The sequence below is a fragment of the Perca fluviatilis genome, chromosome 4 (genome assembly GCF_010015445.1).
Source record: "Perca fluviatilis chromosome 4, GENO_Pfluv_1.0, whole genome shotgun sequence".
Classification (NCBI taxonomy): Eukaryota; Metazoa; Chordata; class Actinopteri; order Perciformes; family Percidae; genus Perca; species Perca fluviatilis.
Genome location: NC_053115.1, coordinates 609,769 through 631,866, shown reverse-complemented (window position 1 = coordinate 631,866; position 22,098 = coordinate 609,769). Strand labels below are relative to the sequence as shown.

Here is a 22,098-nt window from a genome sequence, read left to right as displayed (position 1 = left end):
CATTAAATCTAAACTGCTTACGGAAAAAGCTTATACCAAAATAATAACAATCGATGACCAAATTTCTCTCTCATATTGCTCCTCATAACCACTGAAAACTGTCAAAAAATCTAACCAGAAATGTGGTGATGATTGATCGTTGTTACGTTAAACCACGTTAAGCTTTTTTTTATGTTAGGACTTATGAAGCCCATGAGAACCGTGGAGAGTCAACCCACAGCCGCTCCGATGCCCTGCTGGAAATGTGAAGCAGAAAGGCGTCAGACATCAGATAACGTCCATAATAATTGGACTTTGGGTTCAATTTTTTTGACAGTTTTCAGTTGTTGTGATGAGGAGCATTATTAGAGAGAAATTTGGTAATCATTGATCATTGTTTAGGTACATTAAACCACGTTTTTATTCATTAGTAAGCTACAGGACAGCGTCTTTCAAACGTGACCTGCACGAAAGAGAAAACAAAAATGAATGTGTCACCAGCACTTCTGGAAATGTACTTCCAAATGCGTCTCTGTCCCCAGCACATTTGAAACCAAACTGATGCCCGTGGGGTTTAATGTACCTAAACAATGACCAATGATCACCAGATGTATCATGGCCATATCTTGTCATGAACACTTAAGCCTGTCCAAAAAACTAAACCGAAATCCAACGATTCTAGAAGTTATCTCACGTTAACGTTTTCTTCTTCATTGGCGCCTGTGGCGAGGAAAAAGCTTAACGTGGTTTAATGTACCTAATCAACAATCAATCATTACCAAATTTCTCTCTCACATTGCTTTGATATCAAGCAATATGAGAGAGAAATTTGGTGATGATTGATCGTTGATTAGGTACATTAAACCACATTAAGCTTTTTCCCGTTAAGCTTTTTCCTTACAATAGCCTTAATGAAGCAGAAACGCTTAGTGTCAGATAACGTCCATAATAATTGGACTTTGGGTTCAATTTTTTCACAGTTTTCAGTGGTTATGAGAAGCAATATGAGAGAGAAATTTGGTGATGATTGATCATTGTTTAGGTACATTAAACCACGTTAAGCTTTTTCACGTTAAGTAATGTTATTAAAAGCAGTTTCTCTAAAGATTGTAAATAATGTAGAATAAAAGAAAGTATTCATTTTCTATTGTATCAAATTCCTTCGCAGAAATGCTGAATACCCACATCTGAAATCAGATTTCAAGTGATTGAAAAAACATTTTGGTAAATATATAGAGCAGAATGTAATCCTCTGTTGCCATTAGCTTGTTAGAAATATCTTGTTTTCCCAAGCTAACTGCATGATTTATTGAATTACATGAACTTTTTTGCACTTGATCAGGTAAATATGAATTTGCATGGGGCACAAAGGGTTGTATATTAAGGGGAAATGTGACAGGAAAGACACGGCACAGGAAGAGACAGAGGGGACGCAGTTCAAACCCGACAAACAGGAATAGACCACACTAGCAACAGATCAACATGTCGCTGTAATTGCAGAATTAGAAAGCTGGCCTGTCCATATTACGTTTAAATACTACTCGAAAAAAACAACCAACTACACTGCCTGACTGCAACTCTTTTACATGTGTCAGCTTATGATCACTCATACCCTACCTGTGTAGTAATGACAACAAAGAGGACATGGAAAATTGAAAAATTGCCATTACAGTTTCTAAGAACAAATATGAGTGTGTGGGAGTAATTCAATTTTATTTATTTATTTATTTATTTATAGTATCAAATCATAACAAGAGTTATACACTCTATAATTTACAAAGACCCAACTATTCCAGTAATTCCCCCAAGAGCACGCATTCAGTGGTGAGGAAAGACTCCCTTTTAGGGAGGAACCTGGGACTGTCCCAGACTCTTGATAGGAGGTAACAGGCAAGTGTTATTTACATACACTTCTGGTGAACTTACAAACTTTACAATCCATCGTTTTATGAGTACATAACCTATTTGTACTAGTGTAGAGGTTTGGTATCATTTCGGGCATTATTAGTGGGGTAATGTACAAGACACACTCTCGGATCCATTAGCCTCTGTGCTAAGCTATTCAGCTGATAACGCTACTCTACGCTAACTCGCCCAATGTTAGACCCAGGTGATAAAAAGCTTCTGGGGGGGTGTTTAGCTCGAGGTCATGGTGCAAAGGACCCTAGGGTGAAATTACTCCGAACCATCACTTTAAAGATAATGGAACAATGACTAGAAATAGTAGTTGTAGTAGGTGTGTATGTCCCTGATTTTGAAATATCCATCTCCAAAATCTAACCAGTTGTCTGTATGTATGTCCAGCAGAAATAGTGGCAGCCATTATTGGGTTAGTGGGTTGAAGTGGTCTGACCTGATAGGGTGGTGGTTTGCTAAGCCTTCATAGAGGTGGTATAGATGTTCAGTTCTATTGGGTGAGATCAGAGCCGGCCCGACCCATAAGCGAACTAAGCGGCTGCTTAGGGCCCCGAGGCTACCAGAGGGGCCCCCAAGAGCACTTGAAATGTCCCACAATAGAGCTCATAACAGAGCCGGTCTATTTAAAGATAGTGTTGCTGCTAATAGGTCTCACATTAGTCTTTAAATGTGTATTTGTACATTATGAGTGCTTAAACTAATATTTACAATACACAAGTTGGTTTAGTGCCAATTTCAGTGGCAACATGTTACAATGTGGAGAGTCCCCCCAAACCAGATCCTGCTTAGGGCCCCCAAAAGTCTAGGGCTGGCCCTGGGTGAGAGCACATAAGAGGTTGAACAGAAATGGCATTGCAAAAGGAAATAACAGTACCAGTTTCACTTGGAAAAGCAGTGATTAAGAAGAGAGGAATGGAGATGGGAGTCCAGAAAGGAAGGGAGTCTGGGTAGGCTATTACAAAATACAAAAGTCATAACAAAGAACTATAAAGAAATGAAAAGAAGGGAGGAAATCATCATCATAACAAGACTCAGATTGGATGACGCAGGATAAACAGCGCAATGTTTGCTGTGTGGAGTTATAGAAAATGTGGAACATATACATGTTGCATTGCACCATGCATGAAGCGGAAAGATAAAGGTTACATGATAAAGTCAAGAAGGGCTAAATATGTGGCTGGGTTGGTTCAGTGGGTAAAGCAGGCGCACATATACTGAGAGGCTTATGTCTCGACGCAGAGGTCCACGGTTCGAGTCTGACCTGTGACGATTTCATGCATGTCTTCTCTCTCTCCACCCTTTCTTACCTAGCTGTCCCATCCAGTGATGTAGTCTAATGTATTGTAGTAGGTATACTGTGTACTGTATAATGGCCGGATACACTTTTATGCAACAATTTACGGTGAAAATACCTTTATTTAGCCTATGTGAAGAAGAAAAACACAGATGACAACTAAAAATGTATCAAAAATATAATGCAAAGTATGTTGTTACGTGTCATTGGGCATTTCTAAGTGGGTATATGGAAATCCTGGAGCTTTCTTAGTGGGTATACTGCGTATACCTCCGTATCACATAGACTACACCACTGGTCCTATCCATTAAAGGCGAAAAAGCCCCAAAAAGTGCTAATTATTTCCAGAAGATGGCAGTAAAGCAACATTCAGAATAACAACCAGCTGCAGTTAAATCTTAGTGAAGAAGACCTCAGCTCCCAGGAAGAGCATGGCGCGGGTTATGTGTCGGTTCGACTCCCTTCGCTGCGGAACCAGGAGGTAACAGCGGTGTCACGGCGGGATCTAGCCGAGAATCAGCGACGGTCTGACGGTTAGAAAGAGACGGTTAAGTAGGGTCGGTTTGAGAATCCAAAACAATGGACGACAACCCTGCTCGGAGGGAGGTAGCTCGTCCGAGGAGGAGGGCGTCTGCCGCAGCCGCAGCCGCGGAGGTTGGAGCTAACGTAAGCCTGCAAGATGGCGAGGTAATGGAGGTCCACTCAGCCCGAGAAACTCAAGCTGGTCCGGACAGACAGGGTGCTCCTGGCGGGAGGACGGAGAGGAGGAACTCGGGACCGCTGGTCCACCAGAGACACATGCCGATGGAGCCCCTCAAGTTCCATATCCCGAGGAAAACCAAGGAAAAGAGAGGTGGGCTTAAGTCTTCGTATAGTCACAAAAAGTTGTATATTTTTTACTTACCGTTTTACTTATTATTCTTTCACTAATTTCATGTATTTTACAATCGTTGCCTTAAAGTTATCCATCCCTTTAAACGTTCGGTGTTAACGGAAAAGATCCATTATCGGACAACGTCCAAAGTCCATTCAATTCCGACCTGTTTATGATGCGTTAGCCTCGTTGCAGGGCTAACGTTAACTACACATAACTCGTACACCAAAGTATATGTCATATACTCAATTGGGGCTGTCATATATATTCATTAAAATGAACTAACGAAAGCCATACACGCTGTGTTGTGATGTGTTTGAGGTAGCCGGCTAGGCTAACAAGGGTGCTAGCTAACGTTAGCAGTTAGCCAGCTAACGTTAATAACGTGCTTGTTGACGTCTCTTTTTCAGTTACCGGCTAACTGTAGTTTTGTTAGCGAGTGACTGTAAATCTTATTTAACTGAGTCTCAGTTGTTAGTCTGTCTAAAAGCTTGATTTCAGCTTTATGTTGACGCTATCTTAGTGCACGTCAAGCTAACTTAAGGTAACCACCTCCTTCATTTGTTTACATTTCAGTGAGTTGGGCGGGTATTGAGTCCTAACCCTAACCCTGAGTGCAGACAGGTTACCCTAACCCTGACCCTGAGTGCAGACAGGTTACCCTAACCCTGACCCTGAGTGCAGACAGGTTACCCTAACCCTAACCCTGAGTGCACACAGGTTACCCTAACCGTAACCCTGACCCTGAGTGCAGACAGGTTACCTGTTAAACAGGTGATTTAGCAGGTTCATAATTAAGGACTTTGTGGGAAAATGGGGGATTTGGGACACTAAACTGCACTATACCAGTTGGGCGAGTATGTGCGCACATGTACACATACATTATGTGCGCACATGTACACATACATTATGTCGCACATGTACACGTACAGTATGATGCGCACATGTACACGTACAGTATGTGCAAACATGTACACGTACATTATGTGTGCACATGTGTACACATACATTGTGTGCACATGTACACATACATTATGTGTGCACATGTACACATACAGTATGTGTGCACATGTGTACACATACATTATGTGTACACATGTACACATACATTATGTGCGCACATGTACACATACATTATGTGCGCACATGTACACATACAGTATGTGCGCACATGTACACATACAGTATGTGTGCACATGTACACATACAGTATGATGCGCACATGTACACGTACAGTATGATGCGCACATGTACACGTACAGTATGTGCAAACATGTACACGTACATTATGTGTGCACATGTGTACACATACATTGTGTGCACATGTACACATACATTATGTGTGCACATGTACACATACAGTATGTGTGCACATGTGTACACATACATTATGTGTACACATGTACACATACATTATGTGTGCACATGTACACATACAGTATGTGTGCACATGTACACATACAGTATGTGTGCACATGTGTACACATACATTCAGGGTTCTAAATTAGCACCGTTTACCAGCCAAATGCTGGTGAAATATGCAAGTGGCTGGTAGATTTGCTTCACTGACCAGCCAAAAAACCCAATGGTAATCTATTGAATGGCTGGTAATATTTGAACATTCATTAGCCATTTGGCTGGTAGACGAAAATGTTAATTTTGAAGCCTGCATACATTGTGTGCACATGTACACATACAGTATGTGTGCACATGTGTAGAAAAGGGCACACATGTGCACACATACTGTACGTGTACATGTGCACACATACTGTATGTGTGCACTGTACGCTATACTAATGTGCACGTATGTGCCCTACATGCCTATATGTACATGTACACATACTGTATGTGTGCACATGTGTGCCCTTTTCTGCTTTTTTGTTAATGGATGTAACCTGTCATCAGAATGACACTAAGATAAAGTAAAAACTTCCTAAAATAAGGACATTTTTGATGGTCTTTTTTTTTTTCAGTCCTTCCAGAAAAATGCAAAGGCAAAAGTCCTTGATTATGCGGCACGTTTTCTTAAAAAATGCGATGGAATATGCGGGATATTTAAGCAATTTTATGCGATGAAATTGCGGGAACTTGCAACAATTGCAGTTGCAAAGTGATTTCCCCCACCAACACCCTGCTTTTCAATGATGTTCACGTCGCGTAACTACGTCATTTCATAATGTTCCCATGGTAACAGGGGAAAATGGCTGCTTTTCTGTGAAGTAAACAAAACATTTTTCAACTTTCTGCTAATATACAGTACAGGCCAAAAGTTTGGACACACCTTCTCATTCAATGTGTTTCTTTATTTTCATGACTATTTACATTGTAGATTCTCACTGAAGGCATCAAAACTATGAATGAACACATATGGAATTATGTACTTAACAAAAAAGTGTGAAATAACTGAAAACATGTCTTATATTTTAGATTCCTCAAAGTAGCCACCCTTTGCTTTTTTTTTATTAATAAGGGAAAAACTTCCACTAATGAATCCTGACAAAGCACACCTGTGAAGGTAAAACCATTTACCGCGACGATATTGTAGTGTTTGATTTGATTTAATTGTATCAAAAATTCCTTACACATGAACAAAAGACATCAAATACAATCAAGGATAAAAAACACAATAAAGTCCAGGACTTATTTCCATTGTGGTCCTCAACACATAACGTCAGGACAAGACAAGACACTCATTGACATAACCTAAAACATTTTTCTTAAATAAATAAATAAAAATATAAATGGTAACTTGCAACCCTCTCCAGTAACCAGACCTTGATTTTCTTTTTTGAAAGAGTTCAGGCTGGAAGTGACTTTAATATGACGATGTAACTTGTTCCACTGAACTGCCCTTATATAGGTAACGGTTCCTTTCCCTAACACTGTCTCAAATGTATAAGAACACAAGTCAGATATGCTGCCACAAGTATAAATATTGTTAGTCCTTTACCTTAGTTGTAGAGGAGAATTTGTCGTTTGTGTGTGTGTGTATGTGTATATAGATATGTGTGTATATGTATATATTTGCATTCATGTATTTCTCCGAATGATTTGTATATGCGACAGGAGCATGTTTGTTAAATAAGTAAATTTGTGGTGTTTTGGGAAATTGGGACACTACCAAAACAATATTTTATTAACGGAACTGACTCTTCGCTGCAACACAAACAAATATATTTATTCACCTCTATTCACACACAATGAGGCATATTGAACTGTATTTTTGAGGAACTACAGGTCTACAAAATTAATTTTACAAGAAATTTTTCATAGGGAAACCAAACCCAAAGTGTGTATATATATATATATATATATATATATATATATATATATGTATGAAACCATTCATAATGAAACTAATTGCATATTTGCCTCAGTGGCAAAGTTGGCAGCCTTGCAGTGTGCATTTGATTTTTCTTGGCTTTTGGAAAAATAACTCCAAGGCTTGGCTACAGGGGAATTCAGAAAGAGGTGGCCCATTGATGCTGAGTAGCATACATGCTGCTAGGTGGTCCCCCTGTGGCCTGTTCCTTAACACTAGAACGGCCAGGATGGTCATTTTGACCGTTTTGAAATTTATATTTTAACTTTGCTTAATAAGAAAATACAATCCTGCTGGTACCTGACTTTTCCTAAAAGAGCCTGTATTTTCATTTTAAAACAAAACAGTGTGAAATAACTGAAAACATGTCTTATATTTTAGATTCCTCAAAGTAGCCACCCTTTGCTTTTTTATTAATAAGGGAAAAACTTCCACTAATGAACCCTGACAAAGCACACCTGTGAAGGTAAAACCATTTCAGGTGACTACCTCATGAAGCTCATTGAGAGAACACCAAGGGTTTGCAGAGTTATCAAAAAAAGCAAAGGGTGGCTACTTTGAAGAATCTAAAATATAAGACATGTTTTCAGTTATTTCACACTTTTTTGTTAAGTACATAATTCCATATGTGTTCATTCATAGTTTTGATGCCTTCAGTGAGAATCTACAATGTAAATAGTCATGAAAATAAAGAAACACATTGAATGAGAAGGTGTGTCCAAACTTTTGGCCTGTACTGTACATTACACAAATGGCAAAGAAAATACAATCACTTTTACCTATTTTGGTCATACACTATCATATTGATTTTCGCGGTTTTGTTTTTAATCTTTGCGTGGTTGAAGATGCATCTTGGTTGCTTAGTAACAATCATAGTCTCTGTCAGAGACACGTAACTAGCGGTCTCGAGTAACAAATGTGGGCAATGTATCACCAATGGGCCGAAGGCAAAGCCATGGTCGGTAACGTAGGCTACTACAGCGTGGATGGACTCGGTTCTGAATCAGAAGAAAAGCACTGGGCGATCGCTCTGTGAAAGGCGCGGTGCACGTATGGCTGTTTACATGTTCATATAACTTTATACATCCTCAAACTGGCTGGAATCATTGCACACATTCCCAGTAAAACTGTCCGGAGGAAGTTCTTGCAGCGACTGGCAGAGGAGCTGAGAGAGTTTATGGAGGATAAAAAAGGTCACCGGGGCGTCGTCCGATCAGCGCTGCGCACCGCAGCAGACACCAAATCGGAGGCAGTGCCAGGTTAGGTTAATATAAATGTTCAAATAACATACTTTTAATTGTTATTTGGATGTGAATTCTGTTGAATGAATTTCCCCCAATATGTTTCATGAATGTATGAAATAATTTAGCCTACTAGGCCATGAGATGATATCAAGGGTGTTGTATTGAATCAACAGCCACGTGCAATTTAGCTAGCAGGTGAAGGTGAAACTAAAAATGTGCAAGAACTGTAGACTAATACAGGCTTACATTGATATCTGGGAAATGTCTGGAAAGGAGATGGAGACTGAACAAATGCTGAGTACAATGAGTTCAGACTAATGCAGCTTTATTCACACAACAAACAAACATACTTTCATAAAAGAGAGAACAGTTGACATGCACCAAATGTATATGCCAAGGTTTCTCCTAGAAAGGAAGAGAACCATGTGTACACACTCCTAAGAGCATGTACTCATAGTGTCTCTACGAACATCAGAATATCTCCTCCTTTATACTTTTTGTCCTCACACGCTTCAAGCTATCTATTTCAGTGCAACAGTTTACTCTTAAACTACACCTTTTATGGCACGTGCTCCTAATAGATTCCCACATTCTTGGCTCCGATTCCTCTGTGTGAAAGTTGTACCCAAACTCATAATAGGTTCTACACATTCTTGTGGGTGAAGGTTGTCCCTAGACTAACCTTCTTGTGTGGTACCCTACATACAAGATATAAAATACACTTGAAACATGTAGGCTGAAATATCCAACCTATCATCATACATGAACTGATAATATAAGTTATACAACTTACAGTTCTCAAGGATGCACACATGCCATCTCAACCGGTCCTCTGGACAGCCTGTTTCTTTTTTTCTTTCTCCCTTTTCTCCGAGTGGCACACGGCCCACTCGCGGTGTGAAGCGCGTGTCCACGCTATTCTCCGACTCTCTAACAATCACTGCTGATAGACGGCTTTTTGTATATATATTTCTGTAACCGGGGCGGGAGAAATCTAACTGTGGCGGACCGCCACTTGCCAATCAACATAGAGGAAACACTGCTACCTATATGAGACCTATGGCCCAAGTTCAGAATTACTCTTATTAATGTATTCTGTGCTGTTTGCAGCCTCCCTTTAAGTCTGTTTGTTAGGCCTTCAAACCGGGAGCTACATGCAAATTCAAAGTGGTTTAAAATTAAGGTGTTTGCTAAGATGATCATTGTTGACCTTTTTTCAAAAACCTGTGACTTTATTCAAAACCTTGTTGGCCATATTCCTGCCATCCAAGTTGTTTTCTAGGATGCAACCCAGGTATTTTACTGACGACCACAACATTAGTCAAACTGACCCTAAACTTCGAGCATCTGTTCAATCTGTATTTTGAACCGAACGAGATCGCCTCTCTTACCAAAATGTAGTGACGGCATATTGTCAATCAGCCAGTTGTTTACAGACGAAAGCTCAGAGCTCAGGGTACTCTCTAGTGTTGATTTTTGTTTACGAGACATTAAAAGTGCCGAATCATCAGCATACATGAACAGGAGTCTGCCATATCATTAATGTATGTTAAAAATAAGGATGGCCCGAGGATACTTCCTTGTGGAACGCCACATTCAACTACACTAGGGTCAGACAGTACTCCCCCTAAGACCACCAGCTGTTCCCTCCCTGATAGGTAAGACCTAAACCACCTACAGGTGGAGCTCTCTGCCCCCAAGGCCATCAAGTTTGGCAATCAGTCTGTCACGATTGACCGTATCAAATGCTTTTTGAAGATCCAATAACACCATTCCGCAGAGATTTCCATTATCTACTTCCCTGTGTGTGGTGTCTGATAAATACAACAGGCATGATTCAGTAGAATGTGACTTCCTGAATCCAGATTGGAATTTAAACATGAAGCTGTTTTTATTCATTGAATTCAGTCCTTCCAGAAAAATGTGGAGTTTTTTTTTTTGTGATTGTTGCGGGCAAAAGTCCTTGATTATGCGCCAAGTTTTCTTAAAAAATGCGATGGACTATGAGGGATGTTTATGCAATTTTATGCGATGAAATTGTGGGAACTTGCAAAAATTGCAGTTTGATGAGGAAGACGTCGTGATGTTCACGTCGCGTAATGACGTCACTTCATAACGTTCCCATGGCAACGGGGGGAAAATGGCTGCTCTTGTGTGAAGTAAACGCAACATTTTTCAACTTTCTGCTAAGATATATTACGGGGCTTTTTTGCAACGAAAATGCGGGGATTACGAAATCGTGCAAGCACCGCATATTTAACGCGGAAATCGGCAATTTTTGCGGCGAAAGTGCGCCGCATTTGAAAAAATGCGATCCCATTATCGCGTTTTTCTGGAGGGACTGTGAATTGCTCATTGACCAACTTATCAAAACATTTTGAGACTGTGCACAAAATAGAGACTGGTCTGTCGTTACCAGGATCTTGGCTGTTTCCCCTTTTTTAAAAAAGGGAACTACCTTGGCCCTCTTGAGGTAATTTGGGAAAACACCCGATTCAACAGACAGGTTAAAAATATGGGAGATGTAAGGGGCTGTTTTGTGCAGCGGCATCTCGTAAAAACCGAGGGGATAACCCTTCTAGCCCAGGGCCCTTAGAGCAGTCTAGCTGTAAGAGCTTTTTCTCCATCTCCCCTACCTCAACCTTCTGTGAGGAAAATGAGTCGGGCAGTGCTCCAAGATTATTATAGAAAGATTTCACCCTATCTATGCTAAATAACCCAGAGGAAGGATGAAGATTTGAGACTAGCTGTACTGCTGTAGAAGTGAAATAAGTATTAAAATGATTAGCAACCTCTTTCTTATTGAAATTCAGGACACCCTTCATTTTTAATCCTGTTTCTTGGGTTTCTTAGCATTTGTCTTAGCAGCCCCCAATTCTTTTAAGTATGGCTGCTCCCTCTTGGTCGGTGGTTTTGGTCTTAGTCAACTTAGATTTCTTTAGTCCATTAGTCATGTCTGATGCTGTTTTCATGCTGAATGACTTATTTCCAAGAAACGTACGAGCACATCTCTGGTAAACACAAGAATTAAAGTGGTGCTTTTAGCAGGACTCTTAGTGGAGAAACTCAGATTTACAGATCTGTCGATTTAAATCAACTAATCGATTAGTCGATACAATTGAATGAGTGTTAGTCGACTAAGAATTTCTTCAGTCGAGCACAGCCTTACTTTTAAGGTCTTCCACAACTTTTTTGGGGTTATCTTTTATTATTTGATATATCATTCTTATAGTGGGTTGATTTTGCGTCTCTAATAAGTTCCTGAGTTTTATTTTCTTGCTTGCTTATATGAAATAAAATCATCATGATTTTTAGTTCGGTGGAAAGTTTTCAGTGCTTTTTCCCTGGTTTTAATAGCATCATTTATAACTTCGTCAAACCATGCACTAGAACGCTGTTTACATACCTGCAAACGTGTCGCTTTTCGGTGAAAATCACCGTTTTGAATGGGAAAATGTCATCCACGTGAATCGTGTAGATCCGAAGAGTTTATATTTGGGGGAGACCCGAGACCGGTGCTAATTAAGCCGGTGCCTTAACAACCGTTATCTACCGGACCGAACAGCAACTCAGATATCGGTGCCTTATTTAGGTGACGCTTAAATGCCTCCGCTTCTCTCTGATGCTCCGAAAACGGACGTTGGAGGGAACTGAAACATCGCCGCACGGGACGCTAGTTACGGTAACACTGAGTCAGACTGCCGGCAGTGCCCGCCCCGCCTATTCAACAAGTCAAATCGGCCCAAATTAAGGTTGACTGCCCCTCTGACGACTGCACGGAACAGACTCGAGTCACCGACCTCGCCAGACTGTTACTGGTGTGTAGTAGGCTTAACTCCATTTGTTCAGGTCCTATCCCCTGACCAATCGGCTATCCTAACTTTAACCACTCGAGGTCAATGCCTAACCCCAACCAATCGAGCTGCTTCGTAGGGCGGGAATTGCCTAGAAGTTGCGTGGGATCCATAATAACGCCTCATTGACTGATGTTTAGGGCTGCACAGTTAATCGCAATTGTATCGAAATCGCAATATGAACTAGTGCAATATCCAAATCGCAGGGGGCGCAATATTTGTTAATGGCAAAATATCTGTCTAACCGTTCTGAATGAAGTATTTTGGAGCTGCAGAGACGTCCCGGTTTACAAATCCTATCTACAGACTACAGAAAAACATCTTGGTTTGGTACAGATCATCGCAAAAATCACACTATAATCATTTTAATTTCTTTCAATGAAAATGAGAATAATCGTACAAAAACGATCATTCCCTCCAATATCGAATCATATCGCAATCGCAATATCAATCAAAATAATCACGGTTAGGTATATTTTCCTCATATCGTGCAGCCCAAATGTTCACCCAAACACCAGCAGCGTGACAAGGCGCTGTGAGCGTCTATTCTGCGCTGTTGCGCTGCACGTTTTGGAGTTTATTTCTGGTTGCAGAGAGTTCATAATCACAGTGGAGGATGTGGACAAATACCACAAAGACCAACTAGCACATCTGACATGCTACGTGCTGATCAGCAACGTAGGAAGAATATTTAATAATGCCTCATTGACTGATGATGCATTTATTGAACTTAAAAAACTATCAACAAATCAACAGTGAAAACGCCTTGAACTGTGAAATGTCCCTTAATACTTTTGCTGTTGAACTTTTGTTGAATTCCCCTTCAAAACACAAGACAAAATAAGAGTTTACTTGCAAAAATGTAATGTGCAAAATAATCTTGGTCTCGATTAGATTGTTTTTGTGATCGTTTAGGAGACAAAATCTCGATCAAAATTAGATTAATTGCGCAGCAGGGCCCTACTGTTGTTACATTTCTGTCATGAGTGGATGTGTTTGCACATCAACAGCTGTCTCTCTCAGGTGTTTGGTGCTCCGGCTCAACCCCCACCTTCACACTGAGAGTGGGGGAGGGGGTCTCCTGAGAATTTGGCACAAAAAAGCCTGCAACGGTCCTGTTATAATTGAGGCGCGACTATTGTTGTGGGCTCCCCAGATGCCCAGACCTTCTGTTTGGGTGAGGCTCACCTGAAAGGTGCTGAAAGCTGCATAAAGTCTGTTTTTATTTTTTGAACTCCGTGAAGTGTCTTTGAATTATTATAAAAAGCACTAAATGAATATTTTTTTTTAATTATTTTTCAAAGGATTGACAGTATTTAGCTGGGGAATTTTGGAAACATTCCAATTTTGGTTTAATTTTGCTTGCACAATTTAGATTTACCATGTTTAGTGGGCTATACAATTAACACACATAGGTTAATAATAGCAATGGGTTATGTATTACAAAAAAAAAAGGAAAGGAAAGCATGCGAGTACGTAGGAAAGTGTCAAAGAAAATGGAGGCCAAACTGCGTTGATAAACACGCTAAAAAGCGAGTATGCGTCTTGATAACACGCCAATAATGGCACACGAATTGGTGTGTATGTAGTGGCTCTGGAATCAGGCTTCTTGGTTGCTAGGGGGTAGAACATGCTGTAGGTTAGCCAGCCAATCAATCACTACGTTTACAAGCTGTCAATGTTTGGGTTATGGTCTGGTTAAGGTCACTATTCGGGTTTCTGAAACATTCTGAATAACCCGTCTACATGGTGAGCAGAGAGAGTTACTCCTACATGGCATTTGTAATCAATCGGCGATATCCCGAAATAAACGGCGACGCACGCTTAGCGTCTGGACGTAGCCTACGGACAACCTTAAGACGTAATAACTTCTCGGTCCCCTTCTTATAAATCTCACTATCTCGGTACTTTCTGCTGTCAACAAAAGACATTATATTCATGTTATCACCACACTAATAAACACATTATATTCATGTTTTCACCACACTAACAAAAGACATTATATTCATGGTTTATCACCACACTAACAAAAGACATTATATTCATGGTTTATCACCACACTAATAAAGACATTATATTCATGGTTTATCACCACACTAATAAAGACATTATATTCATGGTTTATCACCACACTAATAAAGACATTATATTCATGGTTTATCACCACACTAATAAAGACATTATATTCATGGTTTTCACCACACTAATAAAGACATTATATTCATGGTTTATCACTAAAAGACATTATATTCATGGTTATCACCACACTAATAAAAGACATTATATTCATGGTTTTCACCACACTAATAAAAGACATTATATTCATGGTTTTAAACACTAATAAAGACATTATATTCATGGTTTTATCACCACACTAATAAAGACATTATATTCATGGTTTCACCACACTAACAAAAGACATTATATTCATGGTTTTCACCACACTAATAAAGACATTATATTCATGGTTTTCACCACACTAATAAATACATTATATTCATGGTTTTCACCACACTAATAAAAGACATTATATTCATGGTTTTCACCACACTAATAAAACATTATATTCATGGTTTTCACCACACTAATAAAAAATTATATTCATGGTTTTCACCACACTAATAAAGACATTATATTCATGGTTTTCACCACACTAATAAAAGACATTATATTCATGGTTTTCACCACACTAATAAAAGACATTATATTCATGGTTTATCACCACACTAATAAAGACATTATATTCATGGTTTATCACCACACTAATAAAGACATTATATTCATGGTTTTCACCACACTAATAAAGACATTATATTCATGGTTTTCACCACACTAATAAAAGACATTATATTCATGGTTTATCACCACACTAATAAAAACATTATATTCATGGTTTTCACCACACTAAAAAGACATTATATTCATGGTTTTCACCACACTAATAAAAAACATTATATTCATGGTTTTCACCACACTAATAAAAGACATTATATTCATGGTTTTCACCACACTAATAAAAGACATTATATTCATGGTTTTCACCACACTAATAAAGACATTATATTCATGGTTTTCACCACACTAATAAAGACATTATATTCATGGTTTTCACCACACTAATAAAGACATTATATTCATGGTTTATCACCACACTAATAAAGACATTATATTCATGGTTTTCACCACACTAATAAAAGACATTATATTCATGGTTTTCACCACACTAATAAAGACATTATATTCATGGTTTATCACCACACTAATAAAGACATTATATTCATGGTTTTCACCACACTAATAAAGACATTATATTCATGGTTTTCACCACACTAATAAAGACATTATATTCATGGTTTTCACCACACTAATAAAGACATTATATTCATGGTTTTCACCACACTAATAAAGACATTATATTCATGGTTTTCACCACACTAATAAAGACATTATATTCATGGTTTTCACCACACTAATAAACACATTATATTCATGGTATTCACCACACTAATAAAAGACATTATATTCATGGTTTATCACCACACTAATAAAGACATTATATTCATGGTTTTCACCACACTAATAAAAGACATTATATTCATGGTTTTCACCACACTAATAAAGACATTATATTCATGGTTTTCACCACACTAATAAAGACATTATATTCATGGTTTTCACCACACTAATAAAGACATTATATTCATGGTTTTCACCACACTAATAAAAGACATTATATTCATGGTTTATCACCACACTAATAAAAGACATTATATTCATGGTTTTCACCACACTAACAAAGACATTATATTCATGGTTTATCACCACACTAACAAAAGACATTATATTCATGGTTTTCACCACACTAATAAAAGACATTATATTCATGGTTTATCACCACACTAATAAAGACATTATATTCATGGTTTATCACCACACTAATAAAGACATTATATTCATGGTTTTCACCACACTAATAAAAGACATTATATTCATGGTTTTCACCACACTAATAAAGACATTATATTCATGGTTTTCACCACACTAATAAAGACATTATATTCATGGTTTTCACCACACTAATAAAGACATTATATTCATGGTTTTCACCACACTAATGAAGACATTATATTCATGGTTTTCACCACACTAACAAAAGACATTATATTCATGGTTTTCACCACACTAATAAAGACATTATATTCATGGTTTTCACCACACTAATAAAGACATTATATTCATGGTTTTCACCACACTAATAAAAGACATTATATTCATGGTTTTCACCACACTAATAAAGAAATTGGTTTCCTCCTCGCTCCAAAAGTGTGGTGCTGTGCTGCGTCTCGCCATGTTTACCTCATAGACATCTGAACATCTGAACATCTGAGAAAACCCCAGTCTGTGGACACCTTTTAAAAAAAGAGCTTAAAACTGTTTTGTTCAGGCAGGCGTTCTTAAGTTGTCCTTAGGCTTTGCAGATATTATTTTTTTTGCACTAAACTGCTCTTTTAGCTGTTTTTATGCGTATTTTACATATGTATTTTTCTTTTTTTTGTAATGCGTTTTAATGTGGTTTCTGTAGCACTTTAAGATTCTTTTATGAAAAGTGCTTTACAAATAAAATGGATTATTATTATTATTATTATTACAGTGTATAAGGTTTACCTCTACTTCCTGTTTACTTCCGGTATACTGCGCGCAGGTTTTCTGCATTGAGAGATATATATATATATATATATATATATATATATATATATATATATATATATATATATATATATATATTAAAATAAATAAACTGTGTTTTCTGGCGCATACAAGAAGTTCCTCTACTCAAAAGACCAAGATTACTTGCGAATAGAACATGCGCAGAACACAAATCAATGTTCCTTTTGATGGAGATATGCCAAAATGTGTTTACATGACCACAATTTCGGGTTAGAAAAGGGGTAACCCAGGTAGCATATTCAGGTTTTTGCCGGTGTTTACATGGCCGTGCGCGACCAGGTTATTGCTAATATTCCGGTTTTGAACCGTTTATTGGCTGCATGTGAACGTAGTCAGTGCTCCTGATGCTGTTTGTGTCCTGCTGTCTGTCTTTCAGCGCTGTTCCAGCACGTCTCCACTGAGTCCAGGGAGTACGAGGACATGATGACCATCCTGACTGCCAGCTACATCGACACCGGCTCTGCCGGCTGCTTCACCTACTGCAAACCTAGGCTCGTCCACAGCGAGCTGCTGGAGAAAGAGGTGAGAGACGGACCGGTTGGAGGAGCATTCCCATTTCAATATGTCCGCTACCTATGAGGGAAATGCGCAATGTGTCTATACGTTCATTTGATTTAATGTCAAAGAATAGAGCTCAACAGTCCCGGCCACAGCAGGTTCCGGAAGTAAAAATACAATGCAATTTCTCCATTGACAAATTGGAGTATAAGCCTTAAAATCGTAACCGTGGAAGGTAGACTTAAAATAGTGTTAATTTTGTCACCTATTTTTAATTTAGTCTTAGTCTTGTGCCAAACATTTTTGTTAGTCGAGTTTTTGTCTACTAAAAGTCTCGCCATTTTAGTCAAGTTTTAGTCAAAAGAGAACTCAAGGTATCTTAGTCGAGTTTTAGTCGACTAAAAGTCTCGTCATTTTTTTTAGTCAAAACATTTTAGTCTTTTTTTTTTTATAAATTATTTCTGATAACCATTTCAGTCAAATAGTTATAAAAATAAATAAATTATATAAAGTTATATAAATATTGAGCCTCTTCCTTATTTCACCAGTAAACGACAAAAACAACCAATGCATTGAAAAAGGATATTTTACAATAAATTAAATGCAGCACGAAACTGGCGAGGCGTATTTCAAGTGAACGCAACATGTGTTGTTTTTCAGACAACGGCAGCTGCAGACTGTCGTACGTCTCGTGTTGGAAATAGAGACAAACCTTTACACCGTTTAGCTGTCAGCATTGTAACCCTTTTATATATGTCAATGATTGTAACCGTGTTTACTCCAACTGCTAGCTAACGGTAGGCTAACGTTACCTGCTGCAGAGTGTAGTGTTAACTAGCTAACGGTAGGCTAACGTTACCTGCTGCAGAGTGTAGTGTTAACTAGCTAACGGTAGGCTAACGTTACCTGCTGCAGAGTGTAGTGTTAACTAGCTAACGGTAGGCTAACGTTACCTGCTGCAGAGTGTAGTGTTAACTAGCTAACGGTAGGCTAACGTTACCTGCTGCAGAGTGTAGTGTTAACTAGCTAACGGTAGGCTAACGTTACCTGCTGCCAAGTGTAGTGTTAACTAGCTAACGGTAGGCTAACGTTACCTGCTGCAGAGTGTAGTGTTAACTAGCTAACGGTAGGCTAACGTTACCTGCTGCAGAGTGTAGTGTTAACTAGCTAACGGTAGGCTAACGTTACCTGCTGCAGAGTGTAGTGTTAACTAGCTAACGGTAGGCTAACGTTACCTGCTGCAGAGTGTAGTGTTAACTAGCTAACGGTAGGCTAACGTTACCTGCTGCAGAGTGTAGTGTTAACCAGCGCCCCGTGCAGCGATGTTTCGGTTGACTCTAACGTCCGTTTAGGAGCATCAGAGAAAAGCGCAGGCATTTAAGTGGCACCAAAATCTGCGTTGCTATTCGGTCCGGTAGGTAACGGTCGTTAGGGCACCTGTCGGTGCCGTAGCACCGGGTGTCGGTAACAGCTGAATATTCTATCTCATGATGAAAAATTAGAGACGATTGTAGACGAAAATGAAGAGAGATTTTATCTTAGTTTTTATTTTATGCAAAACATTTTAGTCTCGTCTTTTTTTCGTCAACAATAATGCACGTTAATTTAGTCTTAGTCAGCGTTTTTGGACATTGGCGCCGTCTCATCTTAGTCATGGAAAAAAAGGTCGTTGACGAACATATTTAGTCTCGTCTGACGAAATTAACACTAACTTAAAACCAGGTACGACATGACTCGGCGATTCTATATGCTCATATAGACGCCAAAAAAATCATGGGGCACCAACTTTTGTTTTGAGAGAAATGTCTTTTTTTTTATTCGCGGGATCCCTGAGAAAAGCCTTCAGAAGTTGCAGTATATCCAAAACAGCGCTGCTAGGATCCTGTTGAGGGTGCGCAAATATGACCACATCACCCCCATCCTCAAATCACTCCACTGGCTTCCTGTCTCAGGGTTGAGTACAAGGTCTCCCTGCTTACCCACCAGTGCATTCATGGTGAAGGCCCCCCCCCCCCACCTCAAGACAGACCTCAACAGTACCCTCCAATCTGCCTCAGCATATGTTTTTGAAACCTCCCAGGACAAAGCTCTGTACAATGGGAGATGGGGCTTTCTGCTCAGCTGCTCCCAGTCTGTGGAAGGCTCTCCCGGACCACCTGAGGACCCCACAGACTGTGGATGTGGATGATCTTTTTTAGGAGAGCTTTTGAGTGAACTTGTGCCCTTTTTCCTTTTGATTTACTTCTCTTTTTTTTTTTCATGCTCTCCATGTGTTTTTATAATTTTTAGCACTATCATGTAGCACTTTGAGATTTGCGTAAATATAAAGTGCATTACAAATTAAATGTATTATTATTATTATTATTATTATTATGTCTTGGATAAGTACTTCATTACCCACAGTCCCACAGTGATGCCGCTGATTGGTGGAACTCATGCTGGTGAGGAGGGGGTGGGGGGGGGGGAGCTGCCTGTACGATCCGTCGCGAGGATTTACGACATTGCACGAATCGCGATCTGTTCCACGCTTCTTCTGCTAGTTTAGCTAACGGCTAATTCGTCAAAACGCTAGCTGACAGCTTGATTCAGTCTAACATAACGTTAACTCAAACTAAACACAGGCTACAGCTGACGTAACAGCTGTTTTATATTTTAACGGTTATTTTCAGGTTTTATTTTGAGGGTCTTTTTAAAGTTATTACATGCAGTCTCAGCTAGCGGTTAGCCCAATTAGCTAAACTAACGTAGCTTCCTTTATTCAGTGGTGCGCGGTGGTTTATGGGATGAGTAGTTCCTTCGCTCTGAAATGATAATATGTACACAGTCTTGTACCTTTTTGACTTTTTTTTGGATTTTCTGTGTGTTTTTTCACTCTAAATGGTACGTTGTATGCTTATGAGTCACGTAGCATCTGGTTAGCCTAATGCATGGTCTAAAACTCTTTATGCACGGATTTTTCCAGACATCAATGGGAGAAATGAACCCAAGGTCTCTCAGAGGAGGGGTGGCGCTGTTGATCTCTATTTGGAAGCTAATTATAGAGAAGGGTAGCCTAACAAGCGAGCCCCACATCCAGATGTTGGGTCTGGGAAATCCCCATTGGTCAGGGCTCAATCCGAGGGGCGGGATAAACACTTGTCTTTCAAGTTCTCTCTGCACGCAATAGGATAGCTCTACAACCAATCAGAGCAACGCTAGTTGACGGATTCAACTTTAAACTCCGAACACATCTTCCTTTTTTAAGAATGACTTCAGAGCCGTTCTTTGTTCTTTTCTCAAAGAAAAGCTGAACTCCAAGTCTTCAGAAGACCTCTGTTCACCAGCAGCAGCAGCAGCCATAAGCCCCGCCCACAGGCTCTATACACGATGTGATTGGCCCGGCCAGAGTTTGGTTTTTCCAGCTCGCAAGTCAACGGAGAGTTGCTAGACTGACCCTGTCTGCAAATTACACTTGCTGCCTCTAGGGTGGTCTAGATTTCTATGTGATCATGGAGGAATGGGTGGGCTAGATTTGTCCAAAGAAATCAAGAAAAGGCCATTCAGACAAATTGGGATACGCTGTAAAATCTTTACGATGGAGCCATGTTTGTTATGACCAGCTGAGCTTCTTATTTGTTCATGAATCGATCGATTGATTGTGTGTTTGTGTTTGTTTTGAGTTTGTGGAGAAGAGGAAGGAGATGAAGGCAGATGGGAGGACAGACAAGGAGCTTGAGGAGAGCTACTGTTTCCTGTTGGCTGATTCTGTTAAGGTGAGAGGAAAGGAAGTGTTCTAAGGCTACATCTACACTTCTACATTTTTCATTTTTAAGCAGTGTTTTGAGACAAAAAAGATCCACACAAGAGTTTTAGCCAAGGGGGTAAGGGAGCGTCCGCAAAGCGTCCCTCCTATGGAAACATGTTGATGCTAACAAACCACCACCTCTCGTTAGCATCCCATTGACTCCCATTCATTCTGACCTCACTTTGACAGAGAATAACTTTACATCTGAAGCGTTTAAAGACTCTATTTGTCCGTTGTTTATTTCTAAAGAAACACGACAATGTATAAAAGGCTCCATTACCTTGTAGCTCACGTTATGGCTCCGTAGCAGACGCTTTTATAACAATAGGCTAACGATTGGGTCATAACCACGAGACTTACTGTCACACAGTAGAGGAATTACCGTATAGTACAGGAGAAGCTCACAGGCAGTTTGGACTTCCATTAGCTGTTTAGGTTTAATGACTAATGTTAACTAGCATGTTAGTGATCAGTAATTAGCCTGTGCCCATGTTATCTCCTTACATATACCTACGCTCTCCGTCTCTGTAAGATTGGGAATGATTGAGATTTCTCTCGGCACAGCTACCAGAAGACTTCACACTTTCAGACACGTTGAAAACCT

The 22,098-nt window shown here is 39.4% G+C and overlaps 1 protein-coding gene across 1 annotated transcript in view; it reads left to right on the top strand.

The window, feature by feature from the left end:
* Positions 1 to 3,573: 3,573 nt before the first annotated feature.
* The window catches only part of LOC120558119 (protein TASOR-like), a 48,366-nt gene continuing 29,841 nt past the window's right edge, over positions 3,574 to 22,098 (top strand). Inside the window, exons 1-3 of the mRNA XM_039799024.1 lie at positions 3,574 to 4,043; positions 17,589 to 17,734; positions 21,370 to 21,462. Coding sequence (XP_039654958.1) covers positions 3,770 to 4,043; positions 17,589 to 17,734; positions 21,370 to 21,462 — 513 coding nt within the window. The 5' untranslated portion in view covers positions 3,574 to 3,769. The remainder of the gene's footprint in view (positions 4,044 to 17,588; positions 17,735 to 21,369; positions 21,463 to 22,098) is intronic.